Source organism: Phoca vitulina, unplaced genomic scaffold, assembly GCF_004348235.1.
Source record: "Phoca vitulina isolate PV1807 unplaced genomic scaffold, GSC_HSeal_1.0 scaffold4, whole genome shotgun sequence".
NCBI lineage: Eukaryota > Metazoa > Chordata > Mammalia > Carnivora > Phocidae > Phoca > Phoca vitulina.
The window spans coordinates 6,166,788-6,186,070 of NW_022589707.1; the positions used below are offsets into that span (position 1 = coordinate 6,166,788).

At 51.0% G+C, this 19,283-nt stretch overlaps 1 protein-coding gene across 3 annotated transcripts in view; it reads left to right on the plus strand.

Moving 5' to 3' along the window:
* DENND11 (DENN domain containing 11) overlaps positions 1 to 19,283 on the plus strand; it is a 44,707-nt gene that overhangs the window by 22,413 nt on the left and 3,011 nt on the right. For 2 of the 3 annotated variants that reach the window (XM_032401438.1, XM_032401436.1), the window contains exons 4-9: positions 5,698 to 5,851; positions 11,447 to 11,585; positions 12,579 to 12,710; positions 12,926 to 13,076; positions 13,680 to 13,748; positions 16,049 to 19,140. In XM_032401438.1, coding sequence (XP_032257329.1) covers positions 5,698 to 5,851; positions 11,447 to 11,585; positions 12,579 to 12,710; positions 12,926 to 13,076; positions 13,680 to 13,748; positions 16,049 to 16,244 — 841 coding nt within the window. In that variant the 3' untranslated portion in view covers positions 16,245 to 19,140. Of the gene's footprint in view, positions 1 to 5,697; positions 5,852 to 11,446; positions 11,586 to 12,578; positions 12,711 to 12,925; positions 13,077 to 13,679; positions 13,749 to 16,048; positions 19,141 to 19,283 lie in introns of those variants that run through there. The other variant, XM_032401437.1, reaches the window with a different exon arrangement.

A 19,283-nucleotide genomic window follows, 5' to 3' on the forward strand; every position in this document is an offset into this window, starting at 1 on the left:
TAATGCTGCACTGAATACCTGTGCGCAAGTATCATTTCGCATATGAACAGAGTATGTGTACATTAAATTTCTAGAAATGAAATTGGTGTTCAAAAGGAAGAGGCATTTGTAATTGTAATAGCTCTTGTCAAATCTATTTCCTCCCAACATTGCCAACACAAAATAAAACTTTGAGAGTTTGGGCGTTCTGAAGGGTAAAACATGGTACATGAGTAGAGGTTTAATTTGCATTTTTCTAATGAGTGAGATTGAGCACCTTTATATTTGAGCCACTTGTTTTTCCTCTTCTGTGAACTGTTTCTAACCTTTGCTGCAGTTTTCTTTCTTTTTTTTTTTTCTTTGGTTATTTTATGAATTTCTAGGAGTTCTTTGTGTAGTAGGGAGATTTGTTCTTTGTGGAATAAATTGAAAATATTTTTCCACTTTGTCATCCATCTTTTTTTTTTTTTAAGATTTTATTTATTTGAGAGAGAGAGAGAGAGAGAGTGACTGGGGGGAGGGGCAGAAGGAGAGGGAGAGAGAATCCCAAGCAGGCTCAGCGCTGAGCACAGAGCCCAATGCGGGGCTCAGTCCCACCACCCTGAGATCATGACCTGAGCTGAAATCTAGAGTCAGATGCTCAACTGACTGAGCCACCCAGGCGCCCCTGTCATTCATCTTTTCACATTACCTTTTGTCACACAGATGTTTTTCTTCATTGAAGTCATTTATTTTTTCATGGCTCCTAGATTTGGAGTCACACTAGGAAGGTTTTCCAGCTTAGTGATTACAGAGGGCTCGAGGTGACACGGGAGGAGGGACTTGCGTGAGGCTCTGAGGGGGAGAGGCGCGTGTGAGGTGAGCCCAGGTCGGGGCCGTGTTTGACTGCAGCCGTGACTAGACTTGATTTGTGAAAACACTGTATCTGTGTTTTCTATTCATTCTTACTTCTCATACCCCAAACTTATTTACTAGATTTCCTCCACAACTCTTAGCTTCAATATCTAGTTAGTCCTTTCTGTGACTAGTTCTTATTAATCAGAAGACATTGGAGAACTACCTTATCATTTTAAAAAAGTAGAAAAAGAAGGAGGGAGTGTTATGGAATAAAAGGGACTTAGAACACGTTACGAGATCTCTGGACTGTGCTTAGATCATGATTCAAACAGCCAACTGTAAAACATTTTGGGGACAGTTGGTATCATTCAAATGTGGCCTGGGTATTAATTTGGATCCGGGCTTCATTATTAATTTTGTTAGGTGAGATAAGGGCATGGTGTTTATGCTCTTTTTTAAATAGACTTTATCCATTAGAGAGGTATACCAAGGTGTTTATGGGTAAAATGTTGTGATAAGGGATTTGCTCTAAAATATTCCAGGAAGGGGAGCCTGGGTGGCTCAGTCTGCCTTCAGCTCAGGTCATGATTCCAGGGTCCTGGGATCGAGCCCCGCATCGGGCTCCCTGCTCCGCGGGAAGCCTGCTTCTCCCTCTCCCACTCCCCCTGCTTGTGTTCCCTCTCTTGCTGTCTCTCTCTCTGTCAAATAAATAAATAAAATCTTTAAAAAAAAAATATTCCAGGAAGAAGACTGTCAGTGGGGAAATAGGGTGTAGATGTAACCATATTGATAAAATATTGATCATTGTTGAAGCTAATTGATGGGTAATGGGGCTTAAGATTCTTTTTTCTACTTTTTGTATAAGTTTAAAATTTTCTGTAGTGAAAAGTTTAAAAGACTAAATATAAAATTATCATATAATTATTATAGAAGACTAAAAAAAAGACAAAAGTTCAAGAAAGTAAAGAGAACATGATCCCACCAGCCAGACATATCTGCTATTAACATTTATAATTTTCCAGTCTTTTTCCCATGTATAAATATATACATACACAATTTTTAAAAAAGAATGTCAAGGTCACTCAGCATCTAAAATGTCTGAGTTGGTATGTTAATCTTTCCATGAATATCATGCATAATAGTTCTCAACATCATGGTGGTTCCAGAGCATTTCAGCATATAGATGTATCATGATTTACTTAACTGTATCACTGCTATTGGGCTTTTAGGTTGTTTCTTTTTTTTTTTTTTTTTTAAAGATTTTATTTATTTGAGAGAGACAGAAATAGCAATAGAGATAGCGAGAGAGGACGCAAGCGGAGAGGAGAGGGAGAAGCAGACTCTGCACTGAGTAGGGAGCCCGATGCGGGGCTCGATCCCAGGACCCTGGGATCATGACCTGAACCCAAGGCAGATGCTTAACCGATTGAGTCACCCAGGCGCCCCTTTTGGGTTGTTTCTTGTATTTCGCCCCTGTAAACATGAGCATCACTGTAGGTAAATGATTGTTCATATCCAGATGTAGTCGTTTGGGCCACACTCCTAGAACTGGAGTCACCAGGTCAGAAAGTACATGCGGTGTACAATTTGATACAAATTGCAAGTGACCCTTCGGAAGGGTGGTACCATTTTGTACATCCACCAGCAGTAAAAGGGAATGCCTGTTTTTCTGTACTTGCAAAGCCAGAGGACAAACAGTTTCAGAGCAGGAGCGAATACACGGAGTGATGAAGGGTAACTGTCGTACAGACGCGTCTCTGACTCTGACGTTGGATACCTTCTTGCTGGGCGTGTAGGGGAAGGCAGGGTTAGCTGCAGTGGGCATCTGCATGGTCACGTAAGCTTATGTGCTACCTGTGAAGGGGCTTGGGCTTAAGGAGAGCCCCAGTGTCTCTGGTCCTGCAGGGGAACCCTCGATCTGGCCCAGAAGCCTGCCTGAGGCTTCAGATCAGTAGTATATATTGTGCATGTCATTCTCTAGTTTTTACGATGTCATGTCTCTTAGACACTTTCCATAAATGGCTTGGCCTGTGTTCAGTGTGGCACTTCCTTGTCTAGGCATCCTTCTAGACAAGATCGCCCAGAAGGTCCCCTTTTGCACGTCTTTGAAGCTCAACACACCTTCCAGCTCTCAGCCTTGCTTCAATACCTTTTGGGTTATCTTGGTATTATGGCTTGCTCATCAGTGTTGTTTATTGCAAAATCTCACACAACAGTTGTTTAACACTGATCCGGAACTGCCAGTTTATATTTATGTCCGTGCTCGTATTTTGTCTTCCATATTACTGCCTTGTTCTGTGCCATCTGTCAGTGATATCTCAGACTGTCAGAGGACATAGCTTTTTGTCTAAGGTTCTCTGACTTAGTGAGCTTTTCTTTAGAAACTCGGTTCAAGGGGCGCCTGGGTGGCTCAGTCAGTTAAGCGTCTGCCTTCAGCTCAAGTCATGATCTCAGGGTCCTGGGATCGAGCCCCGCTTCAGGCTCCCTGCTCAGCGGGAAGCCTGCTTCTCCCTTTCCTGCTCCCCCTGCTTGTGTTCTCTCTCTGTGTGTCAAATAAATGAATAAAATCTTAAAAAAAAAAAAAAGGAAACTCGGTTCAAGTATAGCTTTATCAGGTAGTCAAAAAGAAAAGACAATTGAGCATCCAGTCAACAACCTAGAAAATGAAAGAGTATCACAGAAATTACCCTTGATACAGCCCCCTTTAGTGCAGAAAACAGAGTTGAAAATACGGTAAACTGATTCTCACTGTTCCTTTAGGGAAATTACATCCTAGTTGAAAACACCTTTGAACTTAATCATCTTTGCGTTATTTTGTATTAAGCAAATTTTCATCAGTTGGACACACATCCTTGAAGAGTATCTGAAATCTGCCATTGTCTCAGAGTTAAACACAGCTGAGCCACCATGGTTTCCCGTGGAGCACGCGAGTAAGAGTCAAAGAAAGGATTATAAGCCCCCACCTCTCATAGGCATTGATTATTACATCATGTGACTGCCTTCTTGTGCAAAGCTTAAAACGGAACGTATAGGAACCCCCGAATTAGAGAGCCTCTCCCCCACCCCAGAGGAACTTACCTGAGTAATAAGTTTCTAAAATATACTTGATGTTGATTTTTTTTTTTCTTTTAAATGTGAATTTGCCCTAAGATCTCTTCCAGGGGCTTGGCCTGAATCTCCCCCCTTTACCCCGTGTTTTGGGCCCTCACCGTGCACCCGGCTAGACGCTGCAGGATTGCTGGGGAGGAAGGAGCCTCACGTTTGTGAGTGACCGAAATGGGGCACGAACTGTGTGAGCGTTCTTTCTACTTCATTTCATTTGCCCCTCAAAAGGATCCTGCCGTGGGACTAGTATCTCTCTTTGAAGGCAAGGTGGGGGAAAGGGCGGATTTTGAACAGTTCGGTAACTTGCTAGAGATGTCACCGTGCGGAGTGGCGGCATCACCGTGACATCGGGAGCTGGGAGTCACTCTGGAGAAGAGACAGTCGGAGGCAGCTGGCTCCCGGCTAGACTATGAGAATCTTGACTCTGAGCAGTTTATGCCCGAGTTTGGGGTAGGCCGACAACGACGGATTGGGGCACTTGCCTATTGCGGTCATGGTCACTCCATGGTCAGCCATGATCTGGACATGATTTGGATTCTTGATTGTTGCAATATGATTTCATTTGTAGGGCACCAAGAAAATAAGACTAAAAAGATTCTAATGCTGTGTATTCCTCCCTATATTTGTTTCCTAAGGCTGCCATAACAGAGTACCCTAAACTGGGGGATTTAAAGCGACAGAAATCCTGTCAGCGTTCTCGGGGTGGGAAGTCTGACGTCAAGGCGTCGGGAGGTTGCTTCCTTCTGTGGCCACGAGGGAGAATCTGCTCCTTGCATCTCTCCTGGCTTCTGGTGGTTTGCTGGCGACCTTTGGTTTTCCTTGGCTCATAGATGCATCACTCTCAACCTCTGCCTTTATCTTCACGTGGCGTTCTCCTTGTGTGTATCTCAGTGTGTCCAGATTTCCCCCTTTTGATAAGGTCATCGGTCCTATTGGATTAGGATCCACCCCAGTGACTTCACTTTAACTTGATTATCTCTGTAAAGACTCTGTGTCCAGAGAGGGTCACATTCTTAGGTACTGAGAGTTAGGACTCCAGCAGATCTGATTTCTGGAGGAGAGTGGAGGGGGACAGTTCAACCCATAGCACCTCCATTCAGCATGGCGCCACAGAGTACCCACAACGCTCCTGTGCTTGACTTGAAGGCAGGATTCTCCACTGTCCAAATGGTCCAGGGATTCCGTGTGGCCTTCTTGGTTTTGGGGACAGTTGACAGTGCTCCCCACAGCCCAGTCTCTGCAGGCCCAGTAAGAAAAATAAGAGATTCTGAATTTTTTATTGCTTATTACGTGATACAGAAAGTATAAGGCCTGATGACATCCAGTAATAATTGTTTTCCCTTGAGACACTGAGGGGTAAACTTCCTCTGAGTCTCCTTTAACAAAGCAAACAAGCATGGTTTCTCAACAGCGAGCAGCTTTAAGCAGGGGATTTGGGGTCTTGCAAGCTGTCCCTGTCCCAGCGTTCTCCGGGAAGGGGCACACCCTTGAGCACACCTTACTCTAGAACGATAGACGTTAGTCAGAGTGTGTTCCTTCTGTGAGTTTCCCACAAGGAGGAGAATGTGTTCGGTGGCGTCAGGGAGTATCAGACCCCACATTTGAGCTTTCTGTGAGGATCTTCTGGAACACCAAAGTAGGCATCCTAGGCAACCTCAAAATGGGGGTCTCTTCAGTTTATCAGTTGGTTCCTAAGCGTTCTAGGCCTTGGGGTGAGGGCAGTGAGAGGCAGAGCTGGGCCGGAGCTGTTCTCACTGTGCGTGTGCGTGTTTGCAGACACCAGCTGGAGACACCGGGACATTACTCCCATCTGGCTGCATTCTACGAGGACAAGAAAGGGGTGCTCCATGCCGGTCCGGGGAGAGGCGGCAGCCTGCCCCCCGTCTACTGGCTGCCTTCCATCCACCGATACATGTATCCCGAGATGAAGGTAGGGCTAGCCGTGCGCTCACATGGCCCTGGGCTCGAGTCTGCTACAGTGGTGGTGGTTTATTTATTTTTTTAATTAATTAGGAACTTATGTCTTGGGCTTATGCCCAAAGTCTGGTTTGGATAGGTTTCTGACCTAAGCATTTGGATTCTTGTAAAACACAAGGCAACGATGTGCTTTCTAGGCGCTGCTGCGAGCATGGTGCAAAGCCATGTGGGATGAGAGGCCCATCATGGTGGGTTCCTAGCAGGGAGAAGGTGGACTTGATTCGGTTACTGGCTTAGATATTTTAAAACCAGACCCTTGAACTGAAAAGATGAAAGATGAAGAATGTAATGAATAGATGTAATATTTCATAGTTTCCATATTCCTGATACTACTTTATTACGTATTTGTTCTGAAGTCCTTTGCCTGTGTGCTAGAATGTGTTCATTTACAGTTCACAAGCGTGAGGTGTTGGGAGGGTACAGAGATGAGTATGAGCATGAAATAAATATATTTATTGAAATTATTTATTGAAATAATGAAAAAATTTTTTAAAGATTTATTTATTTATTTTAGAGAGCATGAGTGGGAGGGGTCGAGGGAGAAGGAATCTCAAGCAGACTCTGCGCCGAGCGCGGAGCCTGACATGGGGCTTGATCTCACGACCCTGAGATCATGACCTGAGCTGAAGCCAAGAGTCAGGCGCTTAACCGACTGCGCCACCCAGGTGCCCCAATAATAATGAAAATTTTGAAATATTGTAAGAATTACTAAAATGTGACACAGAGATGCGACGTGAGCAACTGTCGTTGGGAAAATGGCACCAGTAGACTTGCGTGATGCAAGGTTGCCGCAGACTTTCAATGTATAAAAAATGCAGCATCTGCGAAGCCCCATGAAGTGAAGTGCAGTAAAATGAGGTCTGCCTATAGTTTGACTGGGGTTGAATTTCTATGTCAACTGACCAGGAGAGAAATGATTGGAAAAATAGGTTGGAATCAAATTGTAGAGAACCTTAAATACTTGACTATGGAATTTGAACCCAATAAGTACCAGTTAGGGTCTTGCCAGGAAAACACAAACTATGTTAGGTATTCTAAGATACTTTAATTTACAGGGAATCCATAATCTAGGCATTAGAAGACTGAAGGAGCCAAAAGGGAACAAGGGAATCTAGATATTTGTAATTATAGACAACTCCCACCTTCTATTAGTGATCTACTGCTGCATTACAAAGTACCCCAAAATTAATGGTTTAAAATAGTACATATTTATTATCTCACAGTTTCTGTGAGCCAGGAATTTAGGCATGTTTTGGCTGGGTCCTCTGCTTCATGGTCTCCCATGAGACCATAGTCAAGGTATCAGCCAGGTCTGGGGTCTCGTCTGAAGGCCCGATTGGGGAAGTATCCACTTCCGAGCTCATGCAGTGGTTGGAGGATTGGTTTCCTTGAGGGCTAGTGGACTAAGGCCTTCAGTACCGCTGCCTCTTTGTTGTCCTCAGTCCGTGGCCAGATGGGTCTCTCCAACATGGTGGCTTGCTTCATCAAAGTCAGCAAGTGAAAAAAGCTCCTAGCAAGATGGAAATCAAAATCCTCTGTAACCTAACTGGACATGACAGCCCTGCAATGTTGCCATCTTCTGTTGGTTAAAGCAAGTTACTCGGGAGAGGGGATTACGTAAGGCTGTAAATACCAAGAGGTGGGGATCATTGAGGGCCCTCTTAGAGGCTGCCTATGAATGCACCCTCCCAGGGCTGGGATAACAGAGGGAGGGATGACATTATCAAAACTACAGGGGCTTGAGGAGGGGCCCTACACAGCCTGTGCTCAGGTGTCTTAGGCACTGTGCACCTGCTGATGCTGGACCCGCTGAGGGGCGTGGCTCAGCTGGAGCTGCTGGGAGAAGCTGGAGGCTAGAATCAGAGATGTCCTCTGCTGGTGGCGAAATACCAGCAGGAGTAAGAAACTGAAGAGAGCTCCTTCTCCCTTCCTTCTGCCTTCCAGTCGCCAGTCATTGCATCCCAGGGGAGGAATATAACAGGAAGCCAGCTGCCATGGGAGTCCAGGGAACATTGCTTAAAGATTTCCCCGCACCATGGCATGCCCTGAGAGGCAATAATTAAGAAATGGTCAGAGGGTCATTAAGGCGATTCTGGGTCAGTATTGACTGAACCCTGGATCTTTTCCTTGCCACTCCTAACTCTGACCCATTTTTTCCTTCTCACATTGCTTCTGGGCTATCTCAAACCCACAGGGAGATGACCAGCATCTGACCTGGGTGTCCCCGGATTCCAATCCCCAACAGGCCACGAAGGAAGGACAGAGGGGAGAGAACGTAAAATTGCCTTCTGTTTTGATCCCTTGAGGGCAGCTCATTAACATACATGTCAAATTCTAGGTGATGCAGGGGAAAGGGTACTTTGTGATAGGTTGCAGATGGAAATGTGAATGACCTTTTTACAAAACAATTTGTTAGTACTTATTAAAAATGCATGTGCCCTTTGCTTTAGCAATCCCACTCCTTAGGATCTGCCCTCTATTTATAAACCACCAGAATATAATGATGTCTATATAAGAATGTTTAAGTCAGCATTGTATAGAGTGGTAGAAAATGAGAATGCCCCATATATTATATAGCCAGTATAAATAATGAATTAGAACATACGTCACTGACGTGGAAGGTCTACCAGGAAGTGTGTTTGTGTGAGAACAGCAAAGTGCAGAAAACTGTATGTGATATGATCTTGTACTTTTGCAAAATAATCACAGCCTCAGGGGTAGGTATAAATACACACACGCATACATCTGCATGGGACAATGCTTGGGTGTATACGAGGTTACTAATACATATATTACCTGGGGATGAGATAAGATATGGAGGGATGATGCATATATGTGTGAAAAAGGAAAGGACCAGGAGGAAAATGACAGCACTTGAAACAACGGTATATATATATATATATGATTCCACTGGTCATTTATGGAATATCACATATATGTACATATAAAGAAATGTCTATAGAAGCTTTCCCTTGAAACATAATATTTTGTAGCCACAAGTTTAAAAAAATCCAGATATATAGTTCAGTGAATTTTTACAGAGCACACACACACGTGAAGAAAAGTTTAAGTTTTTAAATTCGGGGTCAGATCTGAGATGGTTGCAGAGTCAAAAATCACTGGCAAGGGAGGAAGGAAGGCTTGAGGCCTCTCTGAGGGCTCCGGCAGTTCCTGGTAGATGCCCCGCTTTGGGAAGTGGGGAAGTGGGACAGAGAATAGGGACTGAGCCCCAGGGAGCAGATGGAGTCCCTGGGCAGGGATTCGGGATAGAGGGGAGGCAAGGGATGGAGAGAGAGCCCAAGGGTTGCTGGCCACGGTTAGGGAGTGAAGAGAGCCTGGAGTATGTCCCCTGGAAGGTCGGAGGGAAAAACGTGAAGGCGGGAGCTGCATAAGTCAGGAAAAGAGTTTCCTATAAAAGCTACGGCAGAATGAGGCCCAGACCCGGGAAATAGATTTAGGTGAAAGCAGGAGAAATGTCCCTCAGTATAACCCCTTCCTGCATTGCCCTGGCACAGTCCCGGCCCAGCGCCTCAGTTACTGGCAGTTCTCAGGAAGTGACGTGTTGTCTCTTGTCTCCGGGCCTTTGCACATGCTGGTCCCTCTACCAAGAACACCGTCCTTTGCACATGCTGGTCCCTCTACCAAGAATACCGTCGGTCCAGTTTCTCCTTCATGTTCAAGCTGAGACATGCTGCCTCCAGGAAGTCTTCCGTGTCTCTCCAAGAATTGGGTCAGGTACCTCCTGTGTGTTCCTGCAGCCCCTGCCGCCTCCCATCAGCTCTCAGGCTGGGATTGGATCGCTTGTGCACCTGCTTCTCCCAGTAGTCTCTATACTATATGAGGGGCAAGGGCTGGGCCTTTCCAGAGTTCATTGTTGGACCGAGCCTGCTTAGCACAGTGTTTGGTGCAAAGTTAGCATGTGAGAAACCTTTCTTGTCCGAGTGTATCCGTGCTTCCTTGAATGGATGAATAAATAAGACCAGAATTAAGGATTGATCGCTTATTCTGGGATCCTAGGGCCCAGGACACATGTGGGCAAAACACTGGCAGGCCTTCATGCAGTAGAAGAATGTCCTCAGGGCTTGAGGATCACCAGAGGGGAGGCTGGGAGGGGCCCGCAGGGCCTGGGCTCCCGTTCCTGTCTCGTTGCCTTAGTACTTTTGTGAAAGATTGGGGTTGGAGGAATCTGACCAGACATGGTGGTTCAGTGCCTCTCCTCCCGGAGATCTGGGAGAGGAGTAGGCACAGGGGTGGGACAGGGACCCTCAGAGGAGGGCAGCCTCTCTGCCAGTGGGCGCGGGGCGGGGGGGCGGGGGAGCGCAAGTGAAAGGCACAGGTGCGGGGACATCGCCCACCCTGGAAAGGGAGCCTCATGCTGCCGGTCGCCAGGGCTCCCAGCCACAAGCCCAGCCCCGGCCTCCCTGTGGGCGCAGCTCCTCGGAGGTGCTCTCACCAGCGCCCCCAGTGGGTGGTGAGTGCTGTTGCTTCGGACACTTGAGCTCGGAAGTGACCTTCCAAAGCGCTCCTGAGGAGCAGAGCTTGAAGACTTCCTGTTTCATCAGCACCTGCGCGCTGAGCATTGCATGTGTTTTTCCTCAGGTGGTCCTGAGAGCCATGTGAGGGGCAGGATGGTCTCCCCATTTCACAGATCAGGAGAGAACAGGGAGCGTTGGCTATAACTTCCCCAAGGCCGCCCACTAGTAAATGGCAGAGCTGGGGTTGGAATTCAGCTTTTCCCGGGTCAGAGCTCCTGGAGTATTCCCGGCTCAGGGCTCCTGAGGGGGCAACAGGCTCCTTGCACTTGGCAGGAAGGAAGAGGCTGGACCCCACGTGCAGCGGTTATTGGGCAAGAGGGCCCGCGAGGTCCTCCTGCCTGTAACCTGCGCAGATACTCACTTGCCACGGTAGCAGTCCCCGTACGCTTGGGGAGCTCATCACTGCACCCCTTCCAGGGCCCGGTAATGGTTTTGAGTTGACTGTTCTCATTGAGGGCGTACTGTTATTTCAGAAACTTTTCTTTCTGACTTTTCAAAAGCACGTTCAGCGTTGTTTCTTGTGCGCCCCTCTCTACTGAGCAAAGTACTTAATGATCCCGAAACTCAGACTTCATTTATTGTATCAGGGGAGTTTTTGGAGTATTGAAATCTCATTTAAAAGTGAGACTTTGGGCGCCTGGGTGGCTCAGTTGGTTAGGCGACTGCCTTCGGCTCGGGTCATGGTCCTGGAGTCCCGGGATCGAGTCCCGCGTCGGACTCCCTGCTCAGCGGGGAGTCTGCTTCTCCCTCTGACCCTCCTCCCTCTCATGCTCTCTGTCTCTCGTTCTCTCTCTCTCAAATAAATAAATAAAATCTTTAAAAAAAAAAAAAAATAAAAGTGAGACTTTAAAGTGAACAATACCATTTTGTGTAGAAGGAACCGTCCCTTAGTGCCTCTGTTGGTTGTCTGGAGTTTGTGGGCTGGGTGGGGGGGTTGTTTAGCACACAGCTGTACTGAATCGTTTTTCACATTTTGAACAGGCTCATCTCTTCCTCTCCTTTATTTTTTTCAGATCACACACCCAGCTGGCTGCATGTCTCAGTTCATCAAGTTCTTTGGAGAACAGATCATCATCCTTTGGAAATTTGCCTTACTTCGAAAGCGCATTTTGATATTCTCTCCCCCTCCCGTGGGTGTCGTATGCTACAGAGGTAACTAGAAGCCACAGTTGGGTTTTCTTTCCCAGGTGTCCTGGGGTAGCAACTGCTTGAGTCTTTGCATTGTTGACCAGGTTCAGAAGAGTTTGGGCTGTCCCAAGAGGGTCCCAGGTTTTCAGCCTGGGAATGCCGGGGTTGGACTTGTGTTCTAGAATGTGGGCTCTGGCGGCGGAGCAGAAGGTGGGTTGGGGGACACATGCGTAGTCCGGTGAGAGAGAGTAGATGTGAGAGAAGATAGATTCTGATACAGTGCGGAGGTAAACCTGGCAGACGGTGGTGTGTGATTTGGGTTGTACGATTCTGATGTGTGTGAGGGAATGGAGGCAGGGTCTAGGATGACCAGGATGGTGGGTCCCGGAGGAGTAGAAGGGGTGGAGTGATAGCATTGGCTTTGTATGCGAGGTGGACACCAGGCACCGGTGCGGTTGGGTCAGGACCTTGGGGGAAAGGCAGGCTGGAGATGAAGATTTGAGAGTGGCATGTAGAGTGCCGGTGACCGCGGGCTGGATGGCGTCCCTCGGGGAGAGCGCGAGTGAGGGGAGGTGATGCAGGCACTCGAGGTGAAGTCCTACAGCGGGACGGCAGACGTGACTGAGCGGGGGCGGTCGGAAGAAGGGAGGGAACCGGGAGATGCGGGGCTTACCCCAGGCAGGAGCTGTGAGGAAGGGGAAGGTCACCAGCGCCAGATCCTAAGCAAGACCTCGTGAGGTGAAGACTGGAAACCGTCTGTTGGCTGTGGTAAGGCGTCGTTGGTGTCCCTGGAGATCGGGTTCTGCTGTGGGACCCGAAAGGCTCGTGGCCCTGCCCCATCCCCTCAGAAGGCCAGAGCCCCGTGGTGACTCAGGCTCTAGGACGGCACGGGGCGAAGCCTCCCCAGCGTCCTTGGAGGCTGCCTGCTTGGAGGGGTGGCCAGCAGGCTGCCGGGGAGGAGGGGCACACTCTTCCTCCCTCCCCTCCTCTTCCTCCCTCCCGCCCCCTGTCCCACAGTGTATTGCTGCTGCTGTCTGGCCAACGTCTCCCTGCCGGGCATCGGGGGCACCATTCCTGAGTCCAAGCCCTTCTTCTACGTGAACGTGGCTGACATCGAGAGCCTGGAGGTAGAGGTGTCCTATGTGGCCTGTGAGTACGGGGCCCTCCCCGCGTCCTGCCCGCACGTCCTTGCCCCGAATCCCCACGACAGCCCCGCTGGAAGCCGGGCTCTGGCCTTCCGGCTCCCCAGGGGCCCTCCTCCTCGCAGACGCAGCGCTCCTGCCCCTCGTTTCCTTGGTGGGGTCGGGCGGGTGCCTTTCGGTGACGGCCTCCAGCTTGCCAGACCCTGAACTTGGATGTCCCAGGCACCACAGAGAAGATTTTCGAGGAGAAGCGGGAGCTGTACGATGTCTATGTGGATAACCAGAACGTGAAGACACACCACGACCACCTGCAGCCCCTGCTGAAGATCAACAGTGCTGACCGCGAGAAGTACCGGCGGCTCAACGAGCAGAGGTAGCGGGAGCCTCCCCGGGGCCCGCGGGCGGTGGGGGGCGCGGCCGAGGCCGGCACGCAGCCCGACAGAGGGCCCCGGCAGGGGTGTGTCCGTGAAGCCCGTCCTGTCCACCCCCGCCCCGTGGGGCGTAGCGGTGGCACGTACGTGGGCGGTGACTTCTTTCTGACGGGCTCCGGAACCTGGGCGGCCCAAGGGAGAGCACCAGCCTTTAAGGAGCACCCAGTGAGCACAGTACTGCCCACGTGCTTATTCCTTATCTCACGTAATTCTCAGCAATTCGTGACACGAGTGGTCTCGTGTGGTATCAGTGGCAAAATAAATAATAGCATCACCATCATCCCTGTTTGATGGGCATTTAAGAAAGATCGCCACTTGCCTGAGACCACACGGGGCCGGCACTGGCCCTGGACCCCAGGGGTTGGACTCCAAGCCCCATTTGTTCCTTTCCCGTCGTCTGTCTCTCCAGGCTTTGGGGCCGGGGGTTGGGGCTGCTCTTCCGGGGAGTCGGGGGGTGGCCCATGCAGGGGCCTGACCGATGACCTGGCCGATGTCGGGGGCCCTGTAGCGGCAGCAGAGCGTGAAGGTGGCCTCCCTCCCCACAGGCAGATGCTGCTGTACTCCCAGGAGGTGGAAGAAGAGTACAACCCTTGTGAGGAGGACCTCTTTGTGCTGTAAGTCAGCCCGGGCGGCACTTGAGGGGTTTCCCTGAGGATCCCGCAGCACCAACCGCTTTGGGCCTCGACCCCTCCCCCGTCACCCTCGGCAGCCCAGGGATGTCCTTTATTGCTGCCAGGTGCACTGAGAGCTGGGCTCCGTATGGAGTCCACCGTGAGCCCTGAGGTGCCATCGGGGGACCCCCCAGAGGCGTTAAGGAGAGAAGCAGGGAAGTTCAGAGAAAACAGGAGTCCTCGTGTGTCTTTCCATTGAGGGTTCCCTGCAGATGTCCGCTGCATAGATGCCTCTGTCCTTCAGGCTCAGGGGCTTCTCCTCCGTCGCCTCGTTCGAATAAAGCCGTTCCTCGCATTCAGTATTACGGGATAGTCAGAAATTTTAACTTTTTTTTTTTTTTTAATTTTTTGTTTGTTTTATTTATTCATGAGAGTCAGGGAGAGAGAGAGAGAGGCAGCGGCAGAGGGAGAAGCAGGCTCCCCGCCGAGCAGGGAGCCCGATGCGGGACTCGATCCCAGGACGCTGGGATCGTGACCCGAGCCGAAGGCAGACACTTAACCATCTGAGCCACCCAGGCGCCCCAGAAATTTTACCTTTTGAACCCAGTGAGAGCTCTTTGCCCCCGATGTGGTGGTGGTCGGGCAGGAGCCATGGTCTGCATGCCTCACGGCACTTGTCTCGCTGCCGAGCGGCTGTGTGAACCAGCCCTCCGCGAGGAGGACGGAACCGTGCTTGGAACAGACCGTCCTGCCAGCTCCCTGCTCGTCTTCCTCCCCCGGGTCCTGGCGCCGGCGAGGAAGGGCCCTCGCAGCTAGGACCGTGCCTGCCGCGGAGGTCGAAAACGTCACGTTGACATTTCCACGGAAGGGCGGTGCTTTGGTTCTGATGGGGTGTACTTTCCAGTCCTCCCGTGGCGTTGACGTGTGACAGTGTTTGGAATTGAGCAAAGAGCCCGCAGTGTCGTCAGGGTCTGAGACGTTCCACTGCATCTGAAATTTCTGAGCATTGAGAGCTTCTTTGGGCCCGAGGAGCCTTTGCCGAACCTGAGAGCCCTGCGGGTACAGCTAAAGAGTCCAGGCAGTGCGTGCCTTTTCTGAATGTGGCTTGTATGTGTACGTAGTACCGCAAACCCGTGACATTCGAATCGTGCTCCGTGTATATCCCGCCCCCCCAACCAAAAAAAAAAAAAACACCAAGGATGATGGGGGGCTATGGCAGTATGGGTGCCTACAGCTTCCATGTCCCCATCACCCCTCTCTCCCAGCCTTGTTGGCCGTGGAACCTCCCCAGGCCTGCCCCAGCTCCTGAGCCCCACCTCTGCTGTGTGCACATGCCCTGCGCCGGCTCAGGCTGGGGGGCCCGGTGCTCAGGCTGGGGGAGCAGGTGGCTCAGGCTGGGGGGCCCGGTGCTCAGGCTGGGGGAGCTGGTGGCTCAGGCTGGGGGTGCTGGTGGCTCAGGCTGGGGGGCCCGGTGCTCAGGCTGGGGGAGCTGGTGGCTCAGGCTGGGGGCCCGGTGCTCAGGCTGGGGGAGCTGGTGGCTCAGGCTGGGGGAGCTGGTGGCTCAGGCTGGGGGCCCGGTGCTCAGGCTGGGGGAGCTGGTGGCTCAGGCTGGGGGGCCCAGTGCTCAGGCTGGGGGAGCTGGTGGCTCAGGCTGGGGGGCCCGGTGCTCAGGCTGGGGGAGCTGGTGGCTCAGGCTGGGGGCCCGGTGCTCAGGCTGGGGGAGCTGGTGGCTCAGGCTGGGGGAGCTGGTGGCTCAGGCTGGGGGCCCGGTGCTCAGGCTGGGGGAGCTGGTGGCTCAGGCTGGGGGCCGGTTCAGGGCCCTGCTCCGTCCCCGCTAAGCCTCGCCCCTGCTGCTGGCTCCAGTGGCCTGTCCCCGGGCTTTGAAGGTGAATTTTAGTTCCTCACGTTCAGTCTTGACCTCAGAACCGCATCATCAGGGGGCTTTGGGGAGTTTTGTTTTTCCTTTCCCTGCCCCTTACGGCCGGGAAGCAGAGGAACACGGTATCTGTAGTAACCTTCCGCAGGAAAGTTGGGCTTTGGCACTCAGGCCATCACTGGTTCAGAGACTTGGCCAATCATACGGTGATTAACGCCCATGGTTTCTCTGCTAAACTTGGTGTCCCTTTAACAACCCTGGAACTTTGATCCTATTCCCTTATTCTCAGGGGTATTTCTGAGTTTGAGACCATTTAAAAGCATCTTACAGCAATGTAGTTTTGGTTCCTTGTGTGTGGATTATTGGGTGACTTGTTTGTTTTGGCTTTTCTGCCCTCCCTTCCCTGTGTCTTACCTGGTGAACGCAGGTTTTTCCTAGAGCAAAACAACCGGATATTTCAGACTCTGCTGGAGGTGTCCGCCAGTCAAGATAAAACCCTGACCGCTGAGCATGCCCGCGGCATGGGTCTAGACCCACAAGGGGACCGGAGCTTTCTGATGGACCTGCTGGAGGCCTACGGCATCGACGTCATGTTGGTCATCGATAACCCCTGTTGCCCGTAGGAAGAGTGAGCCAAGGCTGGTGAGCCTCTCTCGCGTGGGGATCTCACGCTGGGCCCCAGAAGACCTCATTTTTTTATTAAGTTGACGCACAGGACTATGGTTTCTACTTTCCAACAAATGTGATTTTTGCAGTCTCCTTTCTTCCCCTCCTCCCTAGTGGTAAGACGAGACCACCTTGGTTTTATGTCCTGCTTTGGTATGATGTGGGAATCTACCACTTTCTCCCAGAACTGCTGCCTGATTTGGTGATCAGAGCAGATTCTCTCATCTCCTTGTTGAGTGACTTGAGGGGCTGTGGTGAAGGCCATCTATCACTAGGAGCGGGCCGAGCTCTGCAAACACTGGGGCAGACTCCTCAGAGAGTACCTTGAGGTACTCGAGAATGAGAGAGCTGTCCCGGATGGCCGTGAATGTGCATCTCCTGGAGATGGAAGCTAGCTAGACCTCATGACCCTTCAAGGTTCTTCTCCGTTCCGGGAGTCCAGGGTTGGGATCAAATCCCTCTTCCTGTTCACTAGGGCAAACCTGCATCTTCTCTGTTCATGTGAGTAGAGACCTCAGAGAGGAACAAAAGGATGTTTCTGTCGCTAAGGATGAGTTTCTCTGAGAACAGAATGACAGGAAGAGGTTTCTTACCAGCCAGCTGGAAATTCAAGTTGTAGAATGAAGCCTGGAAACTTCTCTCAGAGTAAATTAGTGGTGGCCCCTCCATGTGATACTCCCTTCTTTCCCCGAGTCCCTCTCCTCTAGGGATGGCCCTGGAGCTCGCAAGCAAACTCATTCTACGGTGTAGTTTCCTTGAAGGGCTAACTATCCTCTTGGAGTAATTTGGTATTTTTAAAGAGTAATGTTTGTTGCTACCAAAGGCAGAGCAGTTGGGGTTCAAACAGGAGAGAGAAGATGTTTCTCCATCTGAGAGTTCTCTGGACACATCACTAGCAGAGGCTCCGGATCAAAACCAAGACTGACGGATTCCGTAGTCGAGCAAGGATCTGAGCTGGTTACTCTGAGTCCAGAGCAAGACTGTGGACCAGCTTGGAGCCCTCACCGGTTTCTCTTTGGCAGAGATGACATTCCTTGAGCTAAGTAGCTGGGGCCGGACACTGACACGTGTGTGAAGAGAGTGAATCTGACGGTGCCTTCACCCGGGGGGTGCTTGGAGCCCCTGGGTGTCCGTGGTGAGTTCACCTGCATTCCCCCGACATGTTATGGTCTGAAATGACTCCTGTCGGTCCCTGCCTCTTCTCTTCGGCTGGGCCATTCCAGGGACGCCAACTTGGATGACACAGGAGTAGTTTGAAGCCAGCTCTCGTGAGTAGATTTGAGGTCTTTTTGGCCACAGTTTAGGATTTGGACTTGGGCTCCTGGGTTGTTGGTGACAGTTTCTTCCCTTTGGACCTTCTGCCCGGCTGTGTCTTCGGCCTAGCCATCCACGGATCCACGTCTGTGACCGGGTTCCAGCCGGGCTAATACAGCAGAGAAATAACCTTCGAATGGATGGATCACACGTTTGATCTCAAGACTAGCTTTTTAGGGCTCATTGCTTTATTCAGAAATATTTTCACTGTAGCTCTTTGATACGGGATTCAAGACTAAAGAAATTCACATGGACAGATGCAAATACATCCTGGTTAATCAAAGTAGCATCTTTGATGTAAATATATAAGTTTGGGCATTGAAATGTAAAGTGTACAACTAATACTCTTTCCTCCTCCGTGTGGGTTTAGCCATCATTTCAGTCAGATGTATTTTTACAAAAGAAGTTTCACCACCTCTTTCCTTGAAGAGCAGCCTTCTCTTGTCTCTGGGGAAGGAGCAGCCTTTCTGGCCTGGGTCAAGTAATGGTGACTTTCCGTGGTGTCTGAAGGCTCAAGGTTTTCGAAGTTGGGGGGGTGGGGCGTGTCTCAAGCAGGGGTAGGGGTGACAGGAAAGGTCGGATTCTCTCGGTGGACGTAGGCCCCCTTCCTCGGGACCCGAGGGGTCTGTCGGAAGATGACTGTCTTTAAGCACTTCTGCGCGCAGACACTTGTGTTTCTGTGGAATTGTAACTCCAGGTCACAAGTACTCGTGTAAAGGTCATAAGGTGAAAATGAGGTTCCGGTATTTTCCTTTGAATGGTGGGTAGGGCTCCGGGCTCCTTGCAGCTCCGCACTCTTCCAGGTGGCCGTGTGGCCTCTCCGTGCGGTCCCCTCACAGTCGTGCAGGGGGCAGGGGGATGGGCGCCGGGGGGAGTGTACAAGCGAGCCTGGGCTCAGCTGACCCCAAAACAGAACTTCTCCCCCACCCACCCCGTATCGCTTTTAAGAGAGAACCCAAGGACTCTGTCCTTCCCTTGCAGCTTCCCTCTGGGCCGGAAGTCCGGCGCCACCCCCCCCTGGCCAGCTGAGCAGTGTGCCCGATGGCTCTGTACTCCCGTGGTCACTGCTCACTGTCCCCCGAGCGTCTCTCGCCTCGATTGTGATACGGAGCCTCTTGTTTCTGAGGTCACCTTTTGAAGACTTGCTCTGTACCCAACTCTGCTCCCGTCCCCCTGCCTTCCCCCCAGTGTGTCCGGTTAGCAGCCCACTCAGCAGCATCTGCTGCCCCTCCGCTAAAAGGGGCACGGGGGTGTGGGGTACCTGGCAGGACTCCCCGCGCTGACAGCAGAAGCGAGAAGCCGCACGGACCTGCTTTTCTGCCATTGTTGAACGATTTCCTTAAAAGCCTTCTGCTTTTGTTCAGAAGACATGGTCGGCAGCCTTCTTTCCTGCCTCATAGGTCCGTAAGCTCTGGAGGGGCAGGGATTCTTACCACGGCCTCCTGAAGCAGGGCTGGAAGCCGAGGGTGGAGGAGCTTGACCGATGATTGCCTTCTGCCCCCTCGACTGCTGAACCTCATCCCCCGCCCCCACCCCCACCCCCACCCCAGCTGGCTTGGTCCTCCCGAGACCTTGAAGCCTGATCTAATGCCATGCTGTGAGCCATGAGCTCACCTGGAAACACTGCTGACCCGAGACATCTGGGCTGCTGTCGTTCCTGAATTGAGTCTGACAAAAGCCAG